A 20,946-nucleotide genomic window follows, 5' to 3' on the forward strand; every position below is an offset into this window, starting at 1 on the left:
TATTTTTGGTGTCCAGTGTGAGCCGTATCAAACCATTTAACTTAAAATTGAGGAATTCTTTTCTAGTCTTAATACAAGACAGTTCCCAACACACAGATGAGAACTGGCATCTTTGTTAAACTGGCATTTTGCCCAGAGCCATGAGGTGCCTATTGTTGCCCAGAGTGAAAGCAAGGAAAAAAAAATCTTGTTTGATAAGACCTGAAATTACCCTGTGTAACCTGAAGTATTTCACAGAGGTGAATAAATCAGTGGTGTACATGCTTTAAGCACCTCTAAGAAGGTACTGGAAGGATGCAGGAAAGATAGCACCAGGAATAATCAAACTCCACTTTTGTGTTCAGAATGTGCCCATCTCTAGCTGCCTTCACAGGCTCTAGTAACTACAAATGGGAGCTTGTAGAGAAACAAAGCTTCTAAGGTACTTTTGTTAAGTGCCTGAAATTAATTAATAAATTTGGACCTCTGTATGCATGTATGTATGAAATGTTTATATGAAATTCAAAATCTAGTAAAACCATGTCATGCAAATAATTAATGTGTTAGAATGGTATCATGGTGCAGTAATAGTGTAACACACATTATTGGAGGTGAACAAACAACTCACTGTCAGAAGTGTGTTTGAGTCAGTGAGAGCACAGTGTCTGCTCAAAGGAGGGATCAATTCCTCACTGCTTAAACAACTGCTAAATAACAGTGCCTCCTAAAATAACAACCAGTTGTTTAGAGTGGCAAAAGCTTATGGACCAATGCTGAGTGAAGAAATCGATGGCTGAAGAGATAAGAGCTTCCTTGAATGGCTAGGAGAGATAAAATAGCTCAGCAAATACCAGTTCTGCATGGGGCACAAAAATTGAGTTATTAGAGTTTTTTTTTAATAGACCTTCTGAATATACAACTTGCCACCTTTCAGAAGATTGAGTTTCAGTCACCTTTCCCTATGGGAAAGCTCTTGTGCTTCCTTCTTGGGACACACAGCACATAATCAAATGAATGACTTGAAGGAGAGTAATAAATATTAGAGGTAAGGCAACAGGCTTGGAGAAGAACATGACCTTATCTGAAGGACATGCTAGGGAGATTTGGGCTCAATACTTGTAGATGTCAAGTTTTGATTCAGTCATTTTCCATGGTGTCTTTTAAGTCTGCTACTTGTATGACTCTTGGGGGTCTTAACTGCTGCCAGGTACAAAGGAAATACTCCTCTTGGTCACTGTAAGTAAAGAGCTACTGTCTTAATTTGTTCTCAAGCTGGGAGTGGTCACTGTGGGCTAAGGTGTGTTCATGTAACGTAACATTTCCTGCTATGTGTGTGGCAGGACATGGCAAGCCTCTGCTTTCTGCACTTTTACTGCCATTCATGAGATCACCTTAGTCAGAAAGCTATTTTTTAAACAATATCTTCACATTTTCTCTTTGTCCTCTAAGAAGCCAGCCTCCCTCTACACTTCTTCCCAAGAAAACCCTACCTTTCTCCTTTCTGTTGTGAAATGGTACCTTCTGGCAGCCCACACACAGGCATTACTGCTAAGAACTACACTTCCCCATCCCTTTGTGTTAGTCTGGTAATTGGATTCATTTAATCTCCTTTTGTCATCATTCTTTTTTACTGTATCCCAATTCTCTTTGGACGAGATTTGAGAGATTGACAGGGATCAGAGGCTGCCAGCAGATACAGAGTGAACTGGGCAAGGGAACAAGAAAACAAGGCGTGGCAGGGAAATGATGTGCCTTCTGTGGGAAAGGAGCTAGAGACACAAATGAGGGGAAAGTGCAGATAAGAAATAAACTGTGCTTTCTTACCCTGGAGTATGTGGAAGTGAGACAGGGTGCATCCTGATGGACACAGAGTCCAGACAAAGAAGCAGCAAAAACAGATGACTCAGAACTGACCAAAATCCAAGAGCTCCTGAGCCTTCCTGAAAGCACTGAAAGTCTATTTGGAGATGTCTGTGGCATGCTTTTAGCTTCATTGCAGGGCTTGATTAATTGATCTGCTGGAGCTCTTCCACACTTCAGTACAGTTTAAATCCTATTTTCTGAGCCACAGTTAATTGAGGCTCTCAGTTACCTGAAGGATAAATATCTTCTCAGAGTTATGACTTCAGCACATTAAGAGTTTAGTGTATAAATCTTTAAACACTGATGAACTAATGTCTTGGGGCCAAATCTAGTACCTAGTGTTCTGTACACATCTAGTGTTCTGTAAACCTAAGAATTACACTTAAACAGGTATTGCCCAAAAATGCACATCAATTTTCACCAAGATGTTTTTGTATGTACTGTAATCCTTGCTAAAGCAGAAAAGCAGATACACATCTGATTCTCCCAGTCTGAAGAAAAAACACAGTAGCCACAATGATGTACCAATGAAAGTAATTAAAAAGTAATGAGAAACAGTTATTTTTACATAAGTACTGTTTGGGTAATAAGGATCTGAGGAAGGAGGACATTGGCAGTACAGCTCATGGGCAGGGAGACTCCAGCTTGGTCTGCTACTCGTGGTCCTGTCATTTGGAGAGACTGAAGTATCCTACTGTATATGTGTCTCCTTTGCATGTTTTCAAATTCAAGAGTAATTATGATATATAACATAGAGTTATAGATCCCTAAGGCATTTCTTAGAAATATGAACATGCATGTTATTGAACTAAATATTATTAAATATGAATTTGTAAAATTATAGTGTGCCATAACTTTTTAACTTGCAGAAATAACTGGGCACTATGAGTATGAAACATGCTGCAGTAGTTATAGTTCACCTGCGGTGGATCAATTAGCTGACAGAATTCATAGACTCAGAATTCATTAGGGGAATTGTCTCATGGAGGTTTTTGTTTGTGTTTTTCTTTTATTAGCACTTCAGAGTTAATTCAGAGTTTCTTGAGGAGGTCTCATTACACTCATCAAGAGCATCTAAATAATTCTGCTGGATTAAAGGGAAGAAAGATAACCTGCATGAGACTTTTTTTTAAGCACAGTTTGGCTTGGTAGTGGGGAAATGGGCAGAAAGCCACTGCAAAGGAGAGCTTTGAAAAAAAATGAGCCAGGCAGTGCTCAAGAACTTCATCAGGCATGAATGCAACATCCACTGAGGTCTCCCATGCAGTGTTTGTGTGAGACAAATATACCATTATTTCTTGGTCTACCATCAGTCCATCTTCTGATCCTCTTGCCTGTCAAGGCTGCATCACCTGCAAAACCAAATGTGAATATGGAAGTGCTCCTCTTGCACAGAGGGGTCTCACCTGAAGTGGGGCAGTCTGTAAGTCCTTTCTCCTTACTTGGCCTGGTGCATCAGTTTTATCTGTATCTTACCTCAACCTAGGGGATTATTAATATCCATTTCAGAGCTGAAATGATAAAATATTAAAGTGTAATCTTTACACTTTCTTGCAGCCATAAGTCAAAGTCCTGCCCTGATCACAGAATGGGTCAGATTGGGATGGACCACAGGAGGTCATCTGGTCCAAACTCCCTGCTCAAGCAGGGTCATCCTAGAGCACATGGCACAGCATTGCACCTAGACAGTTCTTGAATATATTGAATGTCTCCAGTGAGGGAGACTCCACAACCTCCCTGGGCAATCTGTCCAATGCTTGATCACCCACAGAGTAAAGAAGTTCTTCCTCATATTCAGGTGGAACTTCCTGCAAGAGTTCCTGCCCATTGCCTCTTGTCCTTGCATGGAGTTACTCTTCCTCAGGTGCAGGACCCTGCATTCATCTTGAATTTCAGGCAGTTCTCTGCCCACCTCTCCAACCTGTCAAGATCCTTCTGAAGGGCTGCACAGCACTAAGGGGTATCAGCCACTCCTCTCAGCTTTGTGTCATCAGGGAACTTGTTGCTGCAACCAGATTTCTGTAGAGAAACTCAGTCCTTTATATACTTTCCCTGTTAGGTTTGTGCTTGTGTCCTGTGTAGGTGGAGTGGGCTCTTGGCCCCTTTGTTGCCAGTGGAGCTCTGCACACAGGCAGGTCAGTCAGGGAAAAGATTGAGTGTTCTTGGAGATCCATGTGTGGCACAGACTTGCCTTTTTTCTTCTTTTTTTTCCCCAGCAAGCTGGAAAAGAACATCCTACTAGAGAAAGAAGGAAAAATTTTATGCTGGCCTAGCTCAGGCATCCTAATAACTTTGTATTAGAGGAACTATTTCTATTTTAACCATTTGAAATATAATTTGCTGATGATGGAAAGCATTTTCAAAACTTTGAGTTTAGAAGCTCCCTATTTTCCCCAAAACAGGACAATGTGAGCAGCCTCAGTGCAAGCATGGTCATCCATGAGCGGTCTCCATGCACTGTTTGCTCTCTGCTGAGAGCTGCATAGCTGGCAGCTGTGTTTCTGATTTTCTGCTGCCCATCCCATTGTAAGTGCCTCAGCACTTACATGTCATTTGTTTTTCTGAGGAGACCGAATAGCTCCCATATGTTCAGAGCCTTTTGGTCCGTATTACTGTCACTCCATTAAAAGTTTTGCATCACCAAGTTCAGTTATCTACTTAAGGCTTTTCACAAACCTGCATTTCTTACTGAATCCAGTCTTGGCCTTCTGTTGGGATGCTTCTCCCACTAATGTAATGCTTTTCAGCTTGATTCTTTTATCATAAATTGCTGCCCAACAGAACAACACTTTTCTCCTTTATGTCCCTCTTGAGACCTTGTGCAGTATTGCTTACCAGACACCAAATAATTTGGTGTGGCTGGGAAACAAGACGCTTGGGAAAAGCTGCAGTTTTAATAGTTCTGTAAATGCTCAAGTGACTTGTAGCCATTAAATTGCATGGTCCCCAGCTTGTGCAGTGATGTGCTGTGGCTTGTGATAGCCCCCCTAGCTGTATCCTCTATTCCCTTTATGTCTTACTATGTACTTTTTGTTTACTTTTGGATGAAATATTTTACAGGAGGAGCTGTGATTTGTGGATTTTCTTAGTGCCTAGGACAGTGGAACCAGTTATGTTTGGGCTACCACAGATTGGCATCTGCCCTGTCTTGGGATGCTCCTAATCATCAGGAAGCCTGTGAGGATTCTTGCAAGCATATTGTAAGAAGGAAGTTTGCATCAAGGTTGGGCTCACTGGAATCATGACAGTAGAGAAGGCAAATACTGAGACAGTGCCAGTGCATTGATGTTTGTCTCTTTGCACTTGTGGTGAAAGCCATGTGATTCAGAAAAACTCAGCAGTGGTCTTTGCAATGGGTTAACTTGTATTGTAGATGTCTGAGGCATGATATAGATTCAATTTTTAGACATCTAGTGTAGTGACTAAGTATTTTGCAAACAGTGAAAAAAAACCAGAAAGTAAATAGATTTTTATTAAGTTTGTGGTATAGAACCAGGAAAGAGAACTCTTCATTGCACAGAGGAAATAGTGGGGAGTAGAACAGGACGTGGCTTGTTGGATATGTTTGTGTGAGTGTTTGGCTTTTGTAGGGAGGTATAAGGCAGCGGAAATAATCGGTGAGCGGATCCTTGGAATGAAAGTGGAGGGGGAGAGAGAAGGACCCTCTGTACATTTGATCCAGCTTTGTAAATAGATTTTCAAAATTACAAGGGTGCACCCATCTAACAGTTCAAATACATTTCATGTAAAGCTGTAGAGAGAAGTGCAAGGACTAAGGATCACAAGTGAAAAAGACAGGCTTATAGAAAAGAGAGGAAAACCATACAATCCCTTGGCAACCTAGTAAAATCTTTACAATAATTTTCTTCTCTGGATAATGGCATTACATATTACGGAAACATCACAGAATATTCTGAGGTGGAAGGGACCCACAAGGATCATCAAGTCCAACTCTTAAATAAATGGCCCATACAGGGATCAAACCCACAATCTTGGCATTATAAGCATCATGCTCTAACCAACTGAGCTAATTACATTATTTTTACATTTTACTTTGTTTCAATTATTAAACTTATCTTAACCCATGAGTTTTACTTTCCCCTCCCCTCCCCATTCTTCTCATCCCACTGGAGAGCGTGAGCAAGTGGTTGTCTGGCACTTAGTTACTAGCGGGGTTTAAATCATGACAACTTCCTACTGCTTTCCCTTACTTCTGTACCTCTGAGTTTTGACTTGTTCTTGAAATTATGTCAGAATGGAGTAATGATATGAGGATTCAGAGTCCTAAGCTTATCAGCTGTGTTGGCAAACTAACCAAGTAACATTACATTGACAAACTCTCCTTGGTTTGCATCAGATTCCTATGGACTGTGTGGATATTTCTTATATGCCTCCTGCGTATTTCTCATGTGCCACTTCCTCTGCTGTTTTGCAGGGTTTCTTGGGACTGAATCGTTAGGAGACATGAGGCAATCTCTAATGATTCCTTATTCTTTCACCTACAAGCTCACTATGTGCTGTTGACCTTTCTCTGTAGTATGTAATAATGGCTCAGTGTCCTGTGTGAAATGGATTCTGCCATTAGAAAATGGGTCTTTGCCCAAGCACCCAACTGTATGAACTGTCAAGGCTTTGGTTGTTTGTGTGTCTGGTTAAGAGATGTGTGAACAGATCATGGATACACCTCTCTCCTTTTCACTTTAAATATTCCCCTGTGCATATCTTCTTCATGTTTATTATAGTTCTGTTTTCCTTATAGAAGTTTCTCTTACCTCCTATCAGAATGTCAGTTGCATGTTAATACTTTGTAGAGAGAGGCACTGTATTTACAGGGCACGGCAGGAACAGCCTCTTTCCAGATGACATGGAATGACTGTACATAAAGTTAGTGTGGTCTTTTCCCTAGCATTGTGTGGCATGGAACTGACAAGTGCAGAGAAAGTGCTTGGTAAAGAGTCCAGAGAAACTCAACTTGAAAGAGTAAGTTTCTAAGAATGAAAGAGGTCAAATTCATCTTGTGGCATAAATTTGCAAGGCTTCAGTAAAATTATGCTTATAATCACCTTGTGTCATTGACTGTAGCATGGCAGACTTGTGTATCTCTACAGAAAGTGTAAAAGCTAATTGTGCTGGAACAGCTCAGTGATAAGCAAATTGTGCCTTTTCAAAAACTCTTCACCAATTTCTTCCTGTATAGACAATTAGAGTTTGTTCTCATTTCCTATTTATCATGACTAACTACCCCTCTTTGGGCTCAGCTGTTCCTTTTTATTTTCCTCTTTTGTGCTTTGCTGTCCTGAAGCCAAATCTGAATGGATTTCAGTGGCTCTTTTGTGCTTTTTGACTTGGTATCAGGAAGTCTGACACCATAAGAAAATTACTTTACAAATGCTAGCCATACAATGGATGAGTTCTTCAACAGGCAAAATAAAAATTCAGCTGAATAATGAGTGCAAGGTATGGTGTCTGTAAGTGTAAAAATCTCTGAATTTTCTCCTCCAGTTCCCCTTGTAGCTCCCATCAAAGCTCAGTTTTAGACTACAGTAAACATTTCAGGTATAGAGATAGTAGGCTACAGCTGGGAAGGCCCAGTTTTACAATGTTGTGCTCAACTAATCTATTTCACAGTAGAATCAGAAAAGTAAGGTATAGTGCTGTTTCTTGAAATGAGCAAACAGGTGATGTGTGCTCCTTGTGAGTTGACTATATTTTTCTGCTGACTTGCAACCAGTAAATTCTTTTGCTACCTTGCTCCTGGCAAAGCCCCTGTATTTATCAACTCCCTCCTTATTGCCAATGTAATACCAGTGGTGTCCTGTTTTTCAGGCAGAGCACTGTATGTTGTTCAGGCCCATCCTGAGTCATGCAGCCCTTTAAGGCGCCACCTTTCCCTAGGACTTAAAGTCTGCTGTGGTGAAAATGAGAGTCACTTCTTTCTCAGTTTTATCCTTTGTTACAAGTTTGTGTGTTGCCATCTGGGGGATAAGGACTTGTGACATCCTTGTTGACACCTCTCTCCCTCTTCCTTTCAGAGTGCTGCTGGGGTGAGTGCAGAAGAATGGCCGCGGCAGAACCTCTGACCGCCTTCTCACGATGGTACCTTTACGCCATCCACGGCTATTTCTGTGAGGTGATGTTCACAGCTGCCTGGGAGTTTGTGGTCAACTTCAACTGGAAGTTCCCAGGTGTTACCAGTGTGTGGGCACTCTTCATCTATGGCACCTCCATCCTCATTGTGGAGAAGATGTATCTGTATCTCAAAGACAAGTGTAACATTGTAGTGCGCTGCTTCATTTACACACTGTGGACTTACCTCTGGGAGTTCACCACTGGCCTCATCCTACGCCAGTTCAATGCCTGCCCATGGGACTATTCCCAGTTTGATTTTGACTTCATGGGCCTGATCACCCTCGAGTATGCCATCCCGTGGTTTTGTGCTTCTTTCATCATGGAGCAGCTGGTGATCAGAAACACCCTGCGCTTACGATTTGATGAGACTGCCGAGCCCGGGGCCCCCAGCGCACCCGTTGGCTTGGCCAATGGCCACGTGAAGACGGATTGAGCAGTGACTTAGAACCATACTTAGCAATCTGAGAGAGCCCAGACCTCTACCATGGACAGTCAGCTCTGGCTCTGAGGTACTGCTCCTTGCTGTATAAGATTCATAAGCCCCATTTTTCTAATGGGGATGTGCATGGGATATACCAGAAAAAATGGAACCAATAGATTTTCTATGGATTTTACTCTTTGGGCTCCAAGGACCAATATCAGTTACTTGTTAGTTAGGTTGTTTCTGATTTTAACTTATTACTGATGAAAGCAGTCCTTTTGCTTAAACTTTAAAGTGGAGAAAGAAGAAAAAAGAAATGCTACAGCGGAAATGCATCCAAAAAAACCCCACCTAATCAGTGGATGGGCATGGACACGCCAGCTGAGTTAGTGATTGGCTTACTCCATTAGGCAATATTCAGGTGCTTGCTTGCAACCAATACCTCCCGTGGGACCTGAGATGCTGCAGGAACAAGCAAAATCCACCTGCTGTTGAGAAGTACCTAAGACTGACAGTCTGCTGGGGAGGTAGATGGTGTTCCCCTCATCAGGTTCCATTGGCCTCTCCCCAGGTTCTTTGTTGCACCATGAAATAATTCGGTGCTGGACATCTTGCTGAATTTATACAGATCTTGTACTTTTTGAAATCTCAGTCCTGATACTCCTGATACTCACTAGAATTTTTTTCTCTTTTTCTTTTTTTTTTTTCTTCCCTTCTCTTTTTTTTTTTTTTTCTAATAAAGGCCTTTATTGCCAAGTGAATTTTACCATAATCTGTGCTATCTGAATCTTGGCAAAAGGCACGAGAAATAGTGCAAGTCTTCCCATCTCCTTTGTCCCTCCAGAGCAGATCTTGCTGCAGATTCCAGCTCCCATCTCAGCCGTGCAAACATTGTAGACACTATATAGCCCACAAGACTTTTCTGCCTTCCTTTCCAGGGGTTCCTGTTTCTGGTGATGTCAATGACAGTCTGGCTGCAGCCCATTGCATTTGAAGGTCAAAACCTTCATGTGGCTAACCCAGGATTTGATCCTCTGGCACTGACTTCTATGTTCCTTCAGCACTAGCAGGCCTTGGCTCAGTTCTGCCTAGTGTTCTGCTCAGTGTATCAGGTGGATTTGCTTTTTCTTCTCAAATTCTGCTTTAAATAACCACAACCATATTGTCATGACAGTAATTGGAGGCAGCAAGAGATATACCATGCTGCCTGATACATTTACTAAAAAAAACCAAACCCAAACAAACAAAGACCAAAACACCAGTCTCTGAAAATCACGCACTTCTTCATGCTCTGCCTGAATGAGGCTTTGAGTTAGGGTGTGAGAGCAGCAGTAGAGAGGTGGAGTAGGAGGGACTGCTGTGGCTTCACAGTAGACCTACCTGCACCAGTTTGAAATTTAATCTATTGGGAACACTTACGGAGAACAAGGACATTTGTGGTGCAGGGAAGGCGTTTGATAGTGGCAGCCACAAGTTTGTAATTTACTCTGTCAGGTCTTGGCCTTTGAAGTTAGGAAGAAACATGGAGGTTCCAGCTGACAGATGTCTTGCTCCTGAACTGATTTATGGAGAAGGTTTGCCAGAGTTGTCCCATAAGGCCAGATTAATTTTTCTTGTTCTTCCACCACAGTCAGCAGAGCTGTACCAGGGATAATTTGGCTTGAAATGCAAATCTGTTGTAGGATTCCACTCTTATTTTGAAAATAGTTGGGCCAGTTCTGTGTTTGTCCCTTGTCTCTGGTAGGGGGTGCTCAGCTATGTACCTGCTCCTTGCCCTGGTGCAGCCAGTCCTAAGAGGAAAAGCATTGCTGGCCTTGTGGGTAGAATTGTTACTTGGTTCTGCTCTTACAAGGCAGTGTTAATCCTTTTCTGTATTGCACAGAGAGCAATTATATTATTTCTTCCCCTCCCCTTTTCACATGGCATCCATTGCTGGCAATGGACACAAAAAAACAGTGGTGGCAAGGAGTTAAAAAAAAATCAAATCTGCCCTGGGTATGCAATGTATCCCACATCACTGAGAATACTTAGGTGGGTATTTAGAATTCCCTTTTTATAGTTCATTAAATTAAAAGAGAACAAACACTGAACAGATAGTTCTTTTGATGCTGTGATGCCAGTGTTATGAAATCAGAGGAACAGTATGTAGTTTATCAGCCTTGTTGGTCTCAGGAGTATAGACCCAGGCAAAATAGTTACCTGAAACTCTACCTGGAGGAGAAAAAAGAGCTTTGTATGTGAGATGATGTAGATGAGCTCTGCTGGAGCAGAAGAAGAATTGCAAGGTGCAGATGCGAGTTGGGATCCCACCATTTTGGCCCTGGTTATGTCACAATCATCAAATGCCGTGTCTAAAGCTGGGTTGTCCTCACTGCATAGCTTAAATGTCATGTTGTGCTGCCTCCTACACCACTCCCACATCATGTAAAACCCTCAGCTTTACAGAAGGATTCTTAGGATCCCTGCTTTCTCCTTAGCTGTTACAAAACTCTTTGGAAAGGTTAAAAGGAGTTAGTAATGTGGTGTGGGGGACTGGCTGTCCATAGAGCTCACCTGGTGTGCAGTAGCAGTCATGTCTGTTATTGTCTGTACTTAAGAAGGTCCCATATAAATGACACTTTATTTGTGTTTTGCTGAGTGATGTAATATTTAACTGCTCAAAATATGGAAGGGTTTCCCAGCAGCATCTATTATCCTAGGGCATTATTCTTATTGCCTGTGTCATTGAAACAGCTGTTGTAGTCTGCTTTCCTCTGGTGTCTGACATGTACTACCCAGCTATTGCATCTTCATAGAGTGGTAATTGATACCCAGAAGTGCACTTTACTTGCAGCTTGCACACCAGAAACAGAAAAGGACCTGGCAAATTCTTAAATCATTTAATTATGTATAATACCACATACCTAATGCAGCAGGATTAGCCAGACTTCTCCTTTCTGAGCAACATGGCTGCTGTCAGAGCTTTGTCTTTTCTGAAAAATCTCCTTTTTTTAATACATGTGATGCTTCTTATAACATCTTGCAGAACTGCCCAGAGCACGTTACCAGGATCTCAGTGGCAGCTCAGTGAGAGCTCGGGAGCTGGACTGAAGTTGAAGAGACATTTACATTAAGAAGAAAAAAAAAAACGCACAAGGCCTAACATTTGTTTGTATGTGTATCTTCCTCAGTAGATTAAAGTTGCCTGTTTTGAGTTCACCAGCAATAAAAAAACCTTGTGATTTATCTACCTTGTCCTAACTGCAGCAAAGTGACCCTGATCTCTGCCTTTCTTTTCCAGGGGGTGGTGGGATATGGACTCCCCAAGGTTCCAGTTTTGCATCTGTTCTCTTGCTTATCGTGTACAGTCCACCCTAAAGGATCTCAAAGTATGCGATAAATAAATAGAGTCTGGTGTCTGTCACACAAGAGGCAGTTCAGGCATTACTGTGGTATCTGTTCATACTCCAAAGATCTTGCCAGAGGGGAATGTTTGATCTAAAGCAGGACCAGATGGCATTTTGGTCTTTGGTGTTATAATTGAGAGAAATGTGTACATACGTAGCAGGTACTATTGTGCCTTTGGTCTGAGTGCATTTTGTAATTAAAGCAGAATAATCCAATCAAGATTTTGCTTGACTAGTCCTGTGACTATAAAAGGTAAAAAAAGACTGCAAGGCTTTAGCTACTTTGAGAATTAGGAAGCAGGTGACTGAAGTCCTGAGTTCAGTAGCATTGCTCTTCTGCTAACTGGTTTTCTAGAACCTGCAGAGAAAGAAAGGGGATTTCTTCACGCATGGAAACTTCTGCCCTTTCTGTAAATAAAACATGAGCCACAACCAAGATGTGAACTGAAACCAAGTGTTTTTCTATTTTAGTTTATCTTAGGCCCTGAATACATGCAATATGGGAAGCTTGCAGACCTGAGCTCTTTTCCTCCACTTCTGCCTGTAAAATGCAGCTGAACCACCTGAGAGGGATAATACGCTCTTCCTCTTCCTTCCTGCACATTGGCAGCTACTAAATCCCTCTGTGGTCCATCCTCTGTTGTAAAAGGAAATTTTTCTTCTTACATGGCCCCTTACCAAACCAGAAGCTGTTAGTAATGTGTGTCACCTTACCCAGCTGCTTTGGCACCTAAAGACCATTTTGAGTCATAGAGCTGGTGAGAACAGATGAAAATTGTCATTGTTTGGCAAATGGCCTCCCTTTGAACCTGTCTTCTCTTATTCCTCCTGTAGTGTCCTGAGCCAACTGCTGGGGAAGGGACATTCCCTTCCTTCCACCTTCTGTCCCAGAGAATGGAGCAAGCTCTGCAGCTGCTCAGGGGCCTTGGCACCACTCAAGGTTTTATGCTAACACAGATCTGTCTCCACTTGGGCATGGGAACTTTGATTTTCAGAGCTGAAAGGCTCTGAACTTCAGGCTCATCACAAGCAAGACTTCCACAGACCTCAGTGAATTTGTACCACATGGAGTAGCTTACATCTTCTAGGATGGCAAAGATTTGCTCCATCAAGGGTTTGACCACTGGTCAAACTGCTTTGTGAATAAGAGGGGAAGTTACAGAAGCAGGTGGTGCCCCTAGTACCTGCTCTGCTTTTGGCCCCTGGGCAACTAACACAGGTGCAGAAGGAAAAGGTGCTGTTTTGACAGAAGTCCTAGGCAGGGGCTTGGGGATGCACTGGTTATTTTGTATCCAAAGGCACCACATCTTCAAATACAAAGTTGTGCTTTCCCACTGAAATCTGCACTATTTATGGAAAGGCGAATGTTTGCTTGCCCCAAATTGTATGATTGCTTGAACTTATTCTGAACTAGAAGGAGCGTTCAAAATCTCCAGTCCTCCTTCTCTCTAGGTGATTCCCAGCTTACAACTTTGTGAAAAAATACGTCACCTTGGGATGTGTAAGCTAATGCTCATTAAACCAATGTAGGTCCTAAAAGCCATATAGTGCTGTGCTCCATCCTGCTGAATTAATCATGCTGAGAAGCAGAATAGACACACCTCAGAATCTGCTGCCATTTGGCTATACCACTTTGGGACCTGAATAAGTCCTGAACACCTACTCAGGAATTAATTTTGCCTTACAAAATGTACTCTTAGTTCCATGCTTAAGAGGGAGAAAAACAGAGGTCCTATGTAAGCTTCATCGCTGCTTCTTATCTTACTTGTGCTCTTGTTTAGAATTTCAGCTGTTTAATTGAGACCCTGAAGACCAAATGTGGAAAGTGATTTTTTACAGCTCTGGAGCAGGTCTGTATCATCACACAACTGCACTCAGCATTGCATGAGGTGTGCTGTGCAGCTCCAGGGCACAGCCAGGATGGGCTTCCACTATACAAGGATTGTGATCAGTAGAGGAGGGGATAAAAACACTCCTGGTAATGGTGGCAGAGCAAGGACTGGTGGTGACAGTCCCAAATCTTCTAGAGTTACACAGGTTGAAAAAATCTCTTCATATTCTCTGTACCTGGCACTTCTCATAGGTCTAAAGCAAATCGGCAGGTTTTTAATTCTAAGAGATTCAGACCATTTCTTTGACTCCTTATTCTGGAGTTTGGGCAGCTCGCTCCTGTTGTAAGCACTGAATTTTCTGATATGAATGGCCTTCATTAGTGTCTCAGAAAATAGCAGTTTTTAAATGATAATCCCAAATGTTTGACGTCAGCTTGTATTTATGCTTCAGTCAATTTAGGAGCTAAATACCCTTAAATATCTGGTGATGCTGTTTGTTTATACTGTTGTTTGACATGCAGTCCTGCTTTAATGTTATAATGCAGAAGAAAAGAGGAAATACAAGCAATTTTATCTTTAATAAAAATACATAAACATGCAGTTGAGACAACATTTATTAAATAGGTGAGATATGCATATGCTTAGAGATGTCTGGCCTTTCAAAAATGGGACATTTTCCAGTGAAGAATGTTGCTTTCCATTGTAGTTAATCACCTTTGCAACATTTCTATATTGCTATTTCAGTGTGGTTCTTTAGCTTAGTATTTTGGGAATGAGAATAATAGTATTTTCACATTTCACTGAAGGATCTTTCACGTGCTTTTCACAAACTAATGAAATAATTCTTGCTTCTGAAGTATTACTGAAGTGGGTCAGAATTAACCACAAAGAGCACTGATCAAGAGCTGATGAAAATGTCCTGACAGTTCCCAAAAGGTCATTTCAAAAAGAAAAGAGAGTTTAACTCTTTACCTCTTAACCAAATTTCCAGATTTATGGAGTGAGTTATTAACGTTCCAACAAAGTTGGGAAACTGGGGAAGTGCTACCTGGTTTCTACCATGTGAAGCTGTCCCAGAAATGGCTCTGCATGTCATGACATTGCTCTGTCTCCCCAAGTCAAAGCCAGCACATAAAGAGACTGTCAGAGCTGATAGGCAACCCAGAATAAAATGGGACTGATTCCCTCTGTCTGCTACATAATCCCATCTCCATCAGTAGAGTACTTTTGGGTAAATACTGCTAGGGGCAACAAGCTATGTCAAAGGCTAAACTGAGGTGACCATCTGCTCTATCAGCTCTTGTTGCAGTTACTGCAGAGCTTATCTGTGATGCTGTTTCTGTTGTCAGACCACTCATGTGATACCACAGCTCTTCCTACTACTCCTCTTTCTCCTTTGCTCTGTGGGGTATTCTGTCCTTTTCATGCTTTAGCTCCACTGCAAGCCCATGCCCCACCTGAGCCCCCCTACCCCAAGACTGGATCCCACCTTAGGCAATTGAACAAAAATGCTGTGTTAAACAATTACTGATGAGTTGTACCTTCCATTGAAGTCCACAACACTTGCAGTTGTCAGTGCTTTGAAAAGCAGAAAACATTTTACACACTTGTCTTCAGGGACAAGTACAGCAGGAAGTTTGAAATTACTGTTCAGTGTGTTTCCTCTACCTTCCACACAATGGTACACAATAGGTTTTCAAGGCTAAATTCAGTAAAAAGCTTCTTTGGTCAATCTCTTTGATTGATACTAGATTTGATATTATTTGATATTGATATTTGATTTGATATTAGTCTACATTCAGTGAATGTAGACTAATACATAATTTCACCTTATCCTTCACGTAAATGTATATACACATAGTGAGTGTGTTTAAATGCTGATGGCATACATGCTGCATTGTAACTTCTACCAGCAAAGAAGAGCCATCCCCTCTTTAGCTGCCCACTTATGGCCACTTTCTTGGACAGATGAAATCCAGAGAATATCCAAAATAAAGCCCAGATACTTATGAAAAAGGTTAAGATCTAAGTTGGATGTTCTTGACCTTGCAAGCTGTATGTCTGTGTGCTTTGACATGACCTCAGTTAGATGTGTCAGGGGATGAAAGCCTCTAATTGATGAACAGTCCTGTTCTTCTGCTGCTCCATCTTTTGGCCGCTGGATCAGTCTGCTGTCTCCAATCTCAGTCACATTGCAAATTGTCCAGGCCAGGCCTTGTGTTTTTGTTGTCACATCGATGTAAGCATGTCCCTAACTGAATCTATAAGTGCTTTGTTACCAGAGAGAATAAGCATTTAAAAAAAGTTTCTTGAAAATTTCAAGGATAAGAGTAAACATCCCAGCTCTGTTCCACCAATGAAAGAGCTTGACAAAAATGTCCAAGAGGGTACCTGTGTTGTCCGTTTCCATCCAGCCCTGTCTGCCACACAGGAGGGCAAATCCCTGATAATGATTTGAGCATACCAGCAACACCAGAGTGGAGCTTGTTGCACACTAGGAGCCTCCTCTGTGTGAATCCTCTTCAGGTGTCCAACTTAGCCAAATGCTGGCATTCTCTAGCAAAACACTTTTTTAATGTCACTGGATGGTGAACTGGCTCTTCAGCAAGGGCTGATTGGAGTTAGCATGGTAATGATAATGATACTTTGATTGACAAGTGTGACGACAGACCACAGCTGTCCTTTGATGTTGCAGTAAGGGCAGTATGGCCCCCAGCAGTGTGCTTATGGCGGGGCTTTGTGCTGCATGACTGCTGCAAGTAGCACAAACATCTCCAAACAACAGCACAGGCTGCAGTTGTCCTGGCCACTGACCTCTGGGCATGCACCCAGCATGAAGCTTGTGGTGTTACACTGTCCCAGCAAGGCTGCCTGCAACCTTACAGCTGCTGGCAAAGCCAGCAGTAAACGTGGCCTTGACTGCTGTCATGTATGGTTCATTAAACCTTATTTCTCTGCTTTATCTTCCATTGCCCATCCTGTCCTTCCTCTCTGCCTCACTAGCTGCCTCCTGGCAAGGTCTTATTGCCTGTTAGAACTATAGTGTTCATCTCTATTTCCTGTTTTGGATCTGGTGACTTAATCCTTGCCACTCGACAATTTTTTCTTGGCTGGGGCTCCACAGCATTGTATCCCACTTTTGTCCTTTCTCCCTGGAAGATACATAACAGATGGGAGAGGCAGAGACATCTTTCTCCTCTGCTCTTCCATATTTGCCTAGCCTTTTTGTTTTACTACCTTTTCCCTGCCCTCTGAAGTCTCCTTCCTGGACTGGTGCTGGTGTTTCACATTACTCATCCTGTACCCAAGATGTTTTCAGCTGACCTGCTAGAATATACCCTTCTTCCCATACCAGTCTGTCTCACTAACCCTATAAAACCCAGCAAATTAAATCATCTGCGTATCTATTTCACATATTTTTGAGTGAGATACTAATCCCTGCATAGTGAAAGGGTCATATGCACAAAAGGGGAAATGAGGACACCTGCATTAAAGGGAAAAGTGGGGGAAGGGAAGATGGAGACTGAGAGCAAGGGCAGGGCAGATGTCAAGGAGATGAGTTTACAGTGTTGAAAAAAAATACAGAAAACTGAAACAAGATCAGATCTGAGTATCATTGACAAGCCATATTGATTGTTCTTTCCGTGCTAGTTCTGCATTTAAAGCACTCTTTTCTGCTCCCTACACCTAGGTCTTCAGAGCAGAGACCAAGTCCTCAACTGGCTCAGAAAAATATATAAAGAAATTTAAAAAACAGGAGACACCTCTTTTCTCTGTGTCTTCTATGAAAAGAAACATGTCTGCTACCCTTTCAGGCCCAGCGGGAAAGCTGATCTGTCAGACTGATCCATTTGCCAAGACTGTCCTCCCAGGCCTCCTTGCCAATTGTCACTGTGCAAGCAGGGAAGCTCCTCCTGGCTTCCCCAGCACAGCTCATGCGCCACGAGGTCCCAGTGGGCAAAGGATTTACACGTGATGCCATGACCGTGACCTCGCCAAACGGCTCCGTTTCCCATCTGTTGTGTGCTATTACCTTCCCAGGACACAAAAGCATGTGAAATGTCTGCTGGGTACAGAAACCTCTCAGGCTGCAGTCATGATAACTTATCCCTCCTTAAAGCAATAGAGAGAGATTGTGTTTTTTATTGCCCTGTAAAGGATTCTGCACTGAGTGAGCTGGAGATTTGACAGTTGCATCCCAGTCATATTTTAACACAACACAGACAGCAGATGCTTCAAGAAGATTATATTTCTTCATGTGTGTTGGGTCTCCTGGGAGATTACACACTAAGGGTCAAGGGCTTTAGGGGGCTGGCTCTACAGCCCTGCAGGAGGATTTTTCTGTTACCAGCAAAAAATATCTGAAAAGCACTGGGCATTCTGCCAAGCCTTCTATATGGACTCAGCAGGAAACGCTGCTCCCAAGAGATATTTTACCTACAGTTCTGTCAGGGATAGCTTTTATTATAACAATAGCATTGATCAAATATCCCCGTTGCTGCTCCACCTTGCAGCCCAAGTATTGGGGCTGACCCTGAGCAGAGGAGCAGCAGTTACTCAAACTGTTGAAAGGCTATTTGTATATGGGAAAACTGTCTGTTTCTGTAAAGGCAGGCAGAAATGGGCACTTTGTCACAGTATGGTGTTTTTGAAATGCAGATATCTTGGCCAAAGAAATCATTAGCTAGCCAACTCAGAAGATCACGCAAAGAAGACAATTATGTCCAAAGGTGCAATGAAAGCCCTCATGGGGTTCTCACTGTACACACAGACAAGACAGAGATGTTTTAATGAGGTTATACAAAGAAGCTCCCTCCTCCTGCTCCCAATCCTGCATGACTGTTAGTTTATCTGGTTTGTATGTTGAAGGATTAAGACTGAGCAAGCCCTGCTAGAATAAGAAGTGACATGAGATGTAGCAATCCAAACCTTGATACCAGCTCCTCTAAAATCCAGTCCTGAAATATCTGTAAGTATCAGTACATCTCAAATGCAGATACAGGCCCTCCAGGGTGCCAGTTCACAGCCAGGGTGCTCAGTAGCCTCTGAGACTAGCCTGGCCCAGCAGGCAGGTGGTACTCACCCAGGTTATGGCAGGTGCTGGAGCCAGACACTCCCAACAAGGAGTGCCTGTGCAGCCCAGCTGCTTGCAAGACAAAGCATGCACCAGCACAGACATGGGCCTTCCTACTACTGGTTCCTGAAGAAAAGGAAAGGATACTGCCCTTAGTCTGGACTAATTTCTTTGTTATTCTGTGTCTCATGCTTGCAGGCTCTTGCTCAGCTTGCAGGCTCCGTGTAAAATGTTACTAAATCACAGAGGGAATGTTTAATGCTCATTGAATGGTGAAATCAGTAACACTGGATGAGAACCAAAGGGAACATGGACCTTGCTTATTACTAAATCCTGCTTCAGACAAAGCTGCTTCAAATTTTCATGTTTTAGTAAGGAAAGGACATAAACCAAAGAAACCAGGATTTCCCTCAAGTGCTGAAATCTGCACAAGAGAAAGGAATTGGTTTTAGCATGTGCCCTCCAAAATCTGCAGAGCCATATGGGGCATCAGTATGGGTTTGCAGTGCTGCTGGCCTAAAAACATGAACTGCCCCACTATGTTCCCCCTACCCTCATGCACAGAGACTAATGGTACCAGAAACAGTAAATGTCAGGAAGTGTTTCTGAGGTGAAATGTAGATAATAAATTTCATTTTACCAAGTCATCAGTCTTCCCACCTTGGTGTATAAGAAGAAAGTCTTACTCTTCTTGGGTTCCCTCAATATTCACACTTTCGTGGCTGAATTGGTGTCAGCAATTTCCTTTTTTCTTCAAGTTTTGAACAGGCAGAAGAAGGAATGGAAGCACTCGTAAGCAGAGGAAATTAGCAGTGGGGAGGAAAGACTGTGAGAATTACTCCCCATACCAACCTATTTTTTTTTCATTTAATTTAAAAAACATAGTTTTGATATTATGTTTTTATTTTAATTGTTGACAGACTGCACAAAAAGAGCCAGTGTGTTACTCTAGGCATTTTTGGCAGATAGAAAGGCAAGCTATTCAGTTAGGATCAGCAGCTAACCCACAGCAAAGCTTAATCTCCAGCCAAAAGCTTAATCTAACAGAAACCAAACATCTGCCCTTCTCGGATATGCTGGGATGGAGACAGAAGTCTTGGCTTCTGGATGGCTCCAGAATTGTTCTTCATCTTCTGACTCTTCCCAGAGGACAAAGCAGGGCCTGGGCACTCTCTCTGTGGTTTAGGTACAAGACTGTGGTGTAGGATGGCAGAATTAAGCTAGAAAAACTCAGAGCAAACCATACATAGGTCTAGTACAATTAACAGTCTCCCTCTCTTGCACTATAAAACATTCTGCTCTTTCTGGACTTTCTATTCCAGTGTCTTTCTTCATACCCAGCAGATTGAAACCGTTATCCCTGGGATAAGAGGGTGAATACTGCTTTTTTTTCTATCTCATTTCTGACCTCTGCTGCTTTTTACTATTCTAGTCCTGGTTTAAAATAGGAAATTGAAAACTCAAAGATTTTCTTCACATCTGACATTCATTCATCCTCCCAGCTTCTTTTTGTCCCAGGGAGATTAAAGGCAGAGAGAAAGAAACAATCAAAACTGTGTGTTTATGCTCTGTGTTTTTAAAACCCAAACCTCTGCTTCTGTTCTGAGCCTGATTTACTGTAACTTTATTCACTTCACTGACCTCAAGTCATCTTGCTCATCTGCCCATTCCCCAGCCATGATGACTTGTCTAGATTCCTGATCTTATCATTCAAGCCTAGATATGTGAAAAGTGACCATAGATTTAGATTGACTCAAGTTTTACCAGTCTGGGACATTTCTCTGCTGATTCTCTTCAGATGCCTCCAGTTAGAAGTATGTCAGCTGTGCACCCCTGGGGATGAAAGTATTTCAAGCTGGAAGCCCTAAAATGAAGCCAGCTCAATTCAGAGGTTTAAAAAAATTGTTTGGCCTTTGTATGTGACTTGGTGAGTTCCCACTGTGAGGTCAGGGAAACATGCAGCTCCCAGTGGAAGCTGAATGAGAGCCAGTTGAATCAAACTTTTGGTACCATAGGGCTGTTGAGTCACACAGCCCAGGATACACCTGTCCCTACTGATGCCATGACAGCACAGCTGATGAAAGTCAGTGATGAATGCAGGATATCTCTATCTTCTGTCAGCTCACTGGCACCTTTCCTTGTGGTGCACTTTATTTTGCAAGGCTGAGAGTGTTCTCATTTCATGCCCTTTCCCTCTTTGGTGTGAAAACTGAGGTCCAGGAAAATATTCCTTCAGTGACTGAACTGGATTGGACTCTGATG

The 20,946-nt window shown here is 42.4% G+C and overlaps 1 protein-coding gene across 7 annotated transcripts in view; it reads left to right on the forward strand.

The window, feature by feature from the left end:
* TMEM229B (transmembrane protein 229B) overlaps positions 1–14,283 on the forward strand; it is a 31,549-nt gene extending 17,266 nt beyond the window's left edge. For 6 of the 7 annotated variants that reach the window (XM_083863159.1, XM_083863161.1, XM_083863164.1 and 3 more), the window contains one exon: positions 7,875–14,012. In XM_083863159.1, coding sequence (XP_083719285.1) covers positions 7,901–8,404 — 504 coding nt within the window. In that variant the 5' untranslated portion in view covers positions 7,875–7,900 and the 3' untranslated portion in view covers positions 8,405–14,012. Of the gene's footprint in view, positions 1–7,874 lie in introns of all 7 variants that reach the window. The other variant, XR_014590352.1, reaches the window with a different exon arrangement.
* The last annotated feature ends 6,663 nt before the right edge of the window (positions 14,284–20,946 follow it).

The sequence above is a fragment of the Zosterops lateralis genome (assembly GCF_965231275.1).
Source record: "Zosterops lateralis genome assembly, chromosome: 6".
Lineage (NCBI taxonomy): Eukaryota > Metazoa > Chordata > Aves > Passeriformes > Zosteropidae > Zosterops > Zosterops lateralis.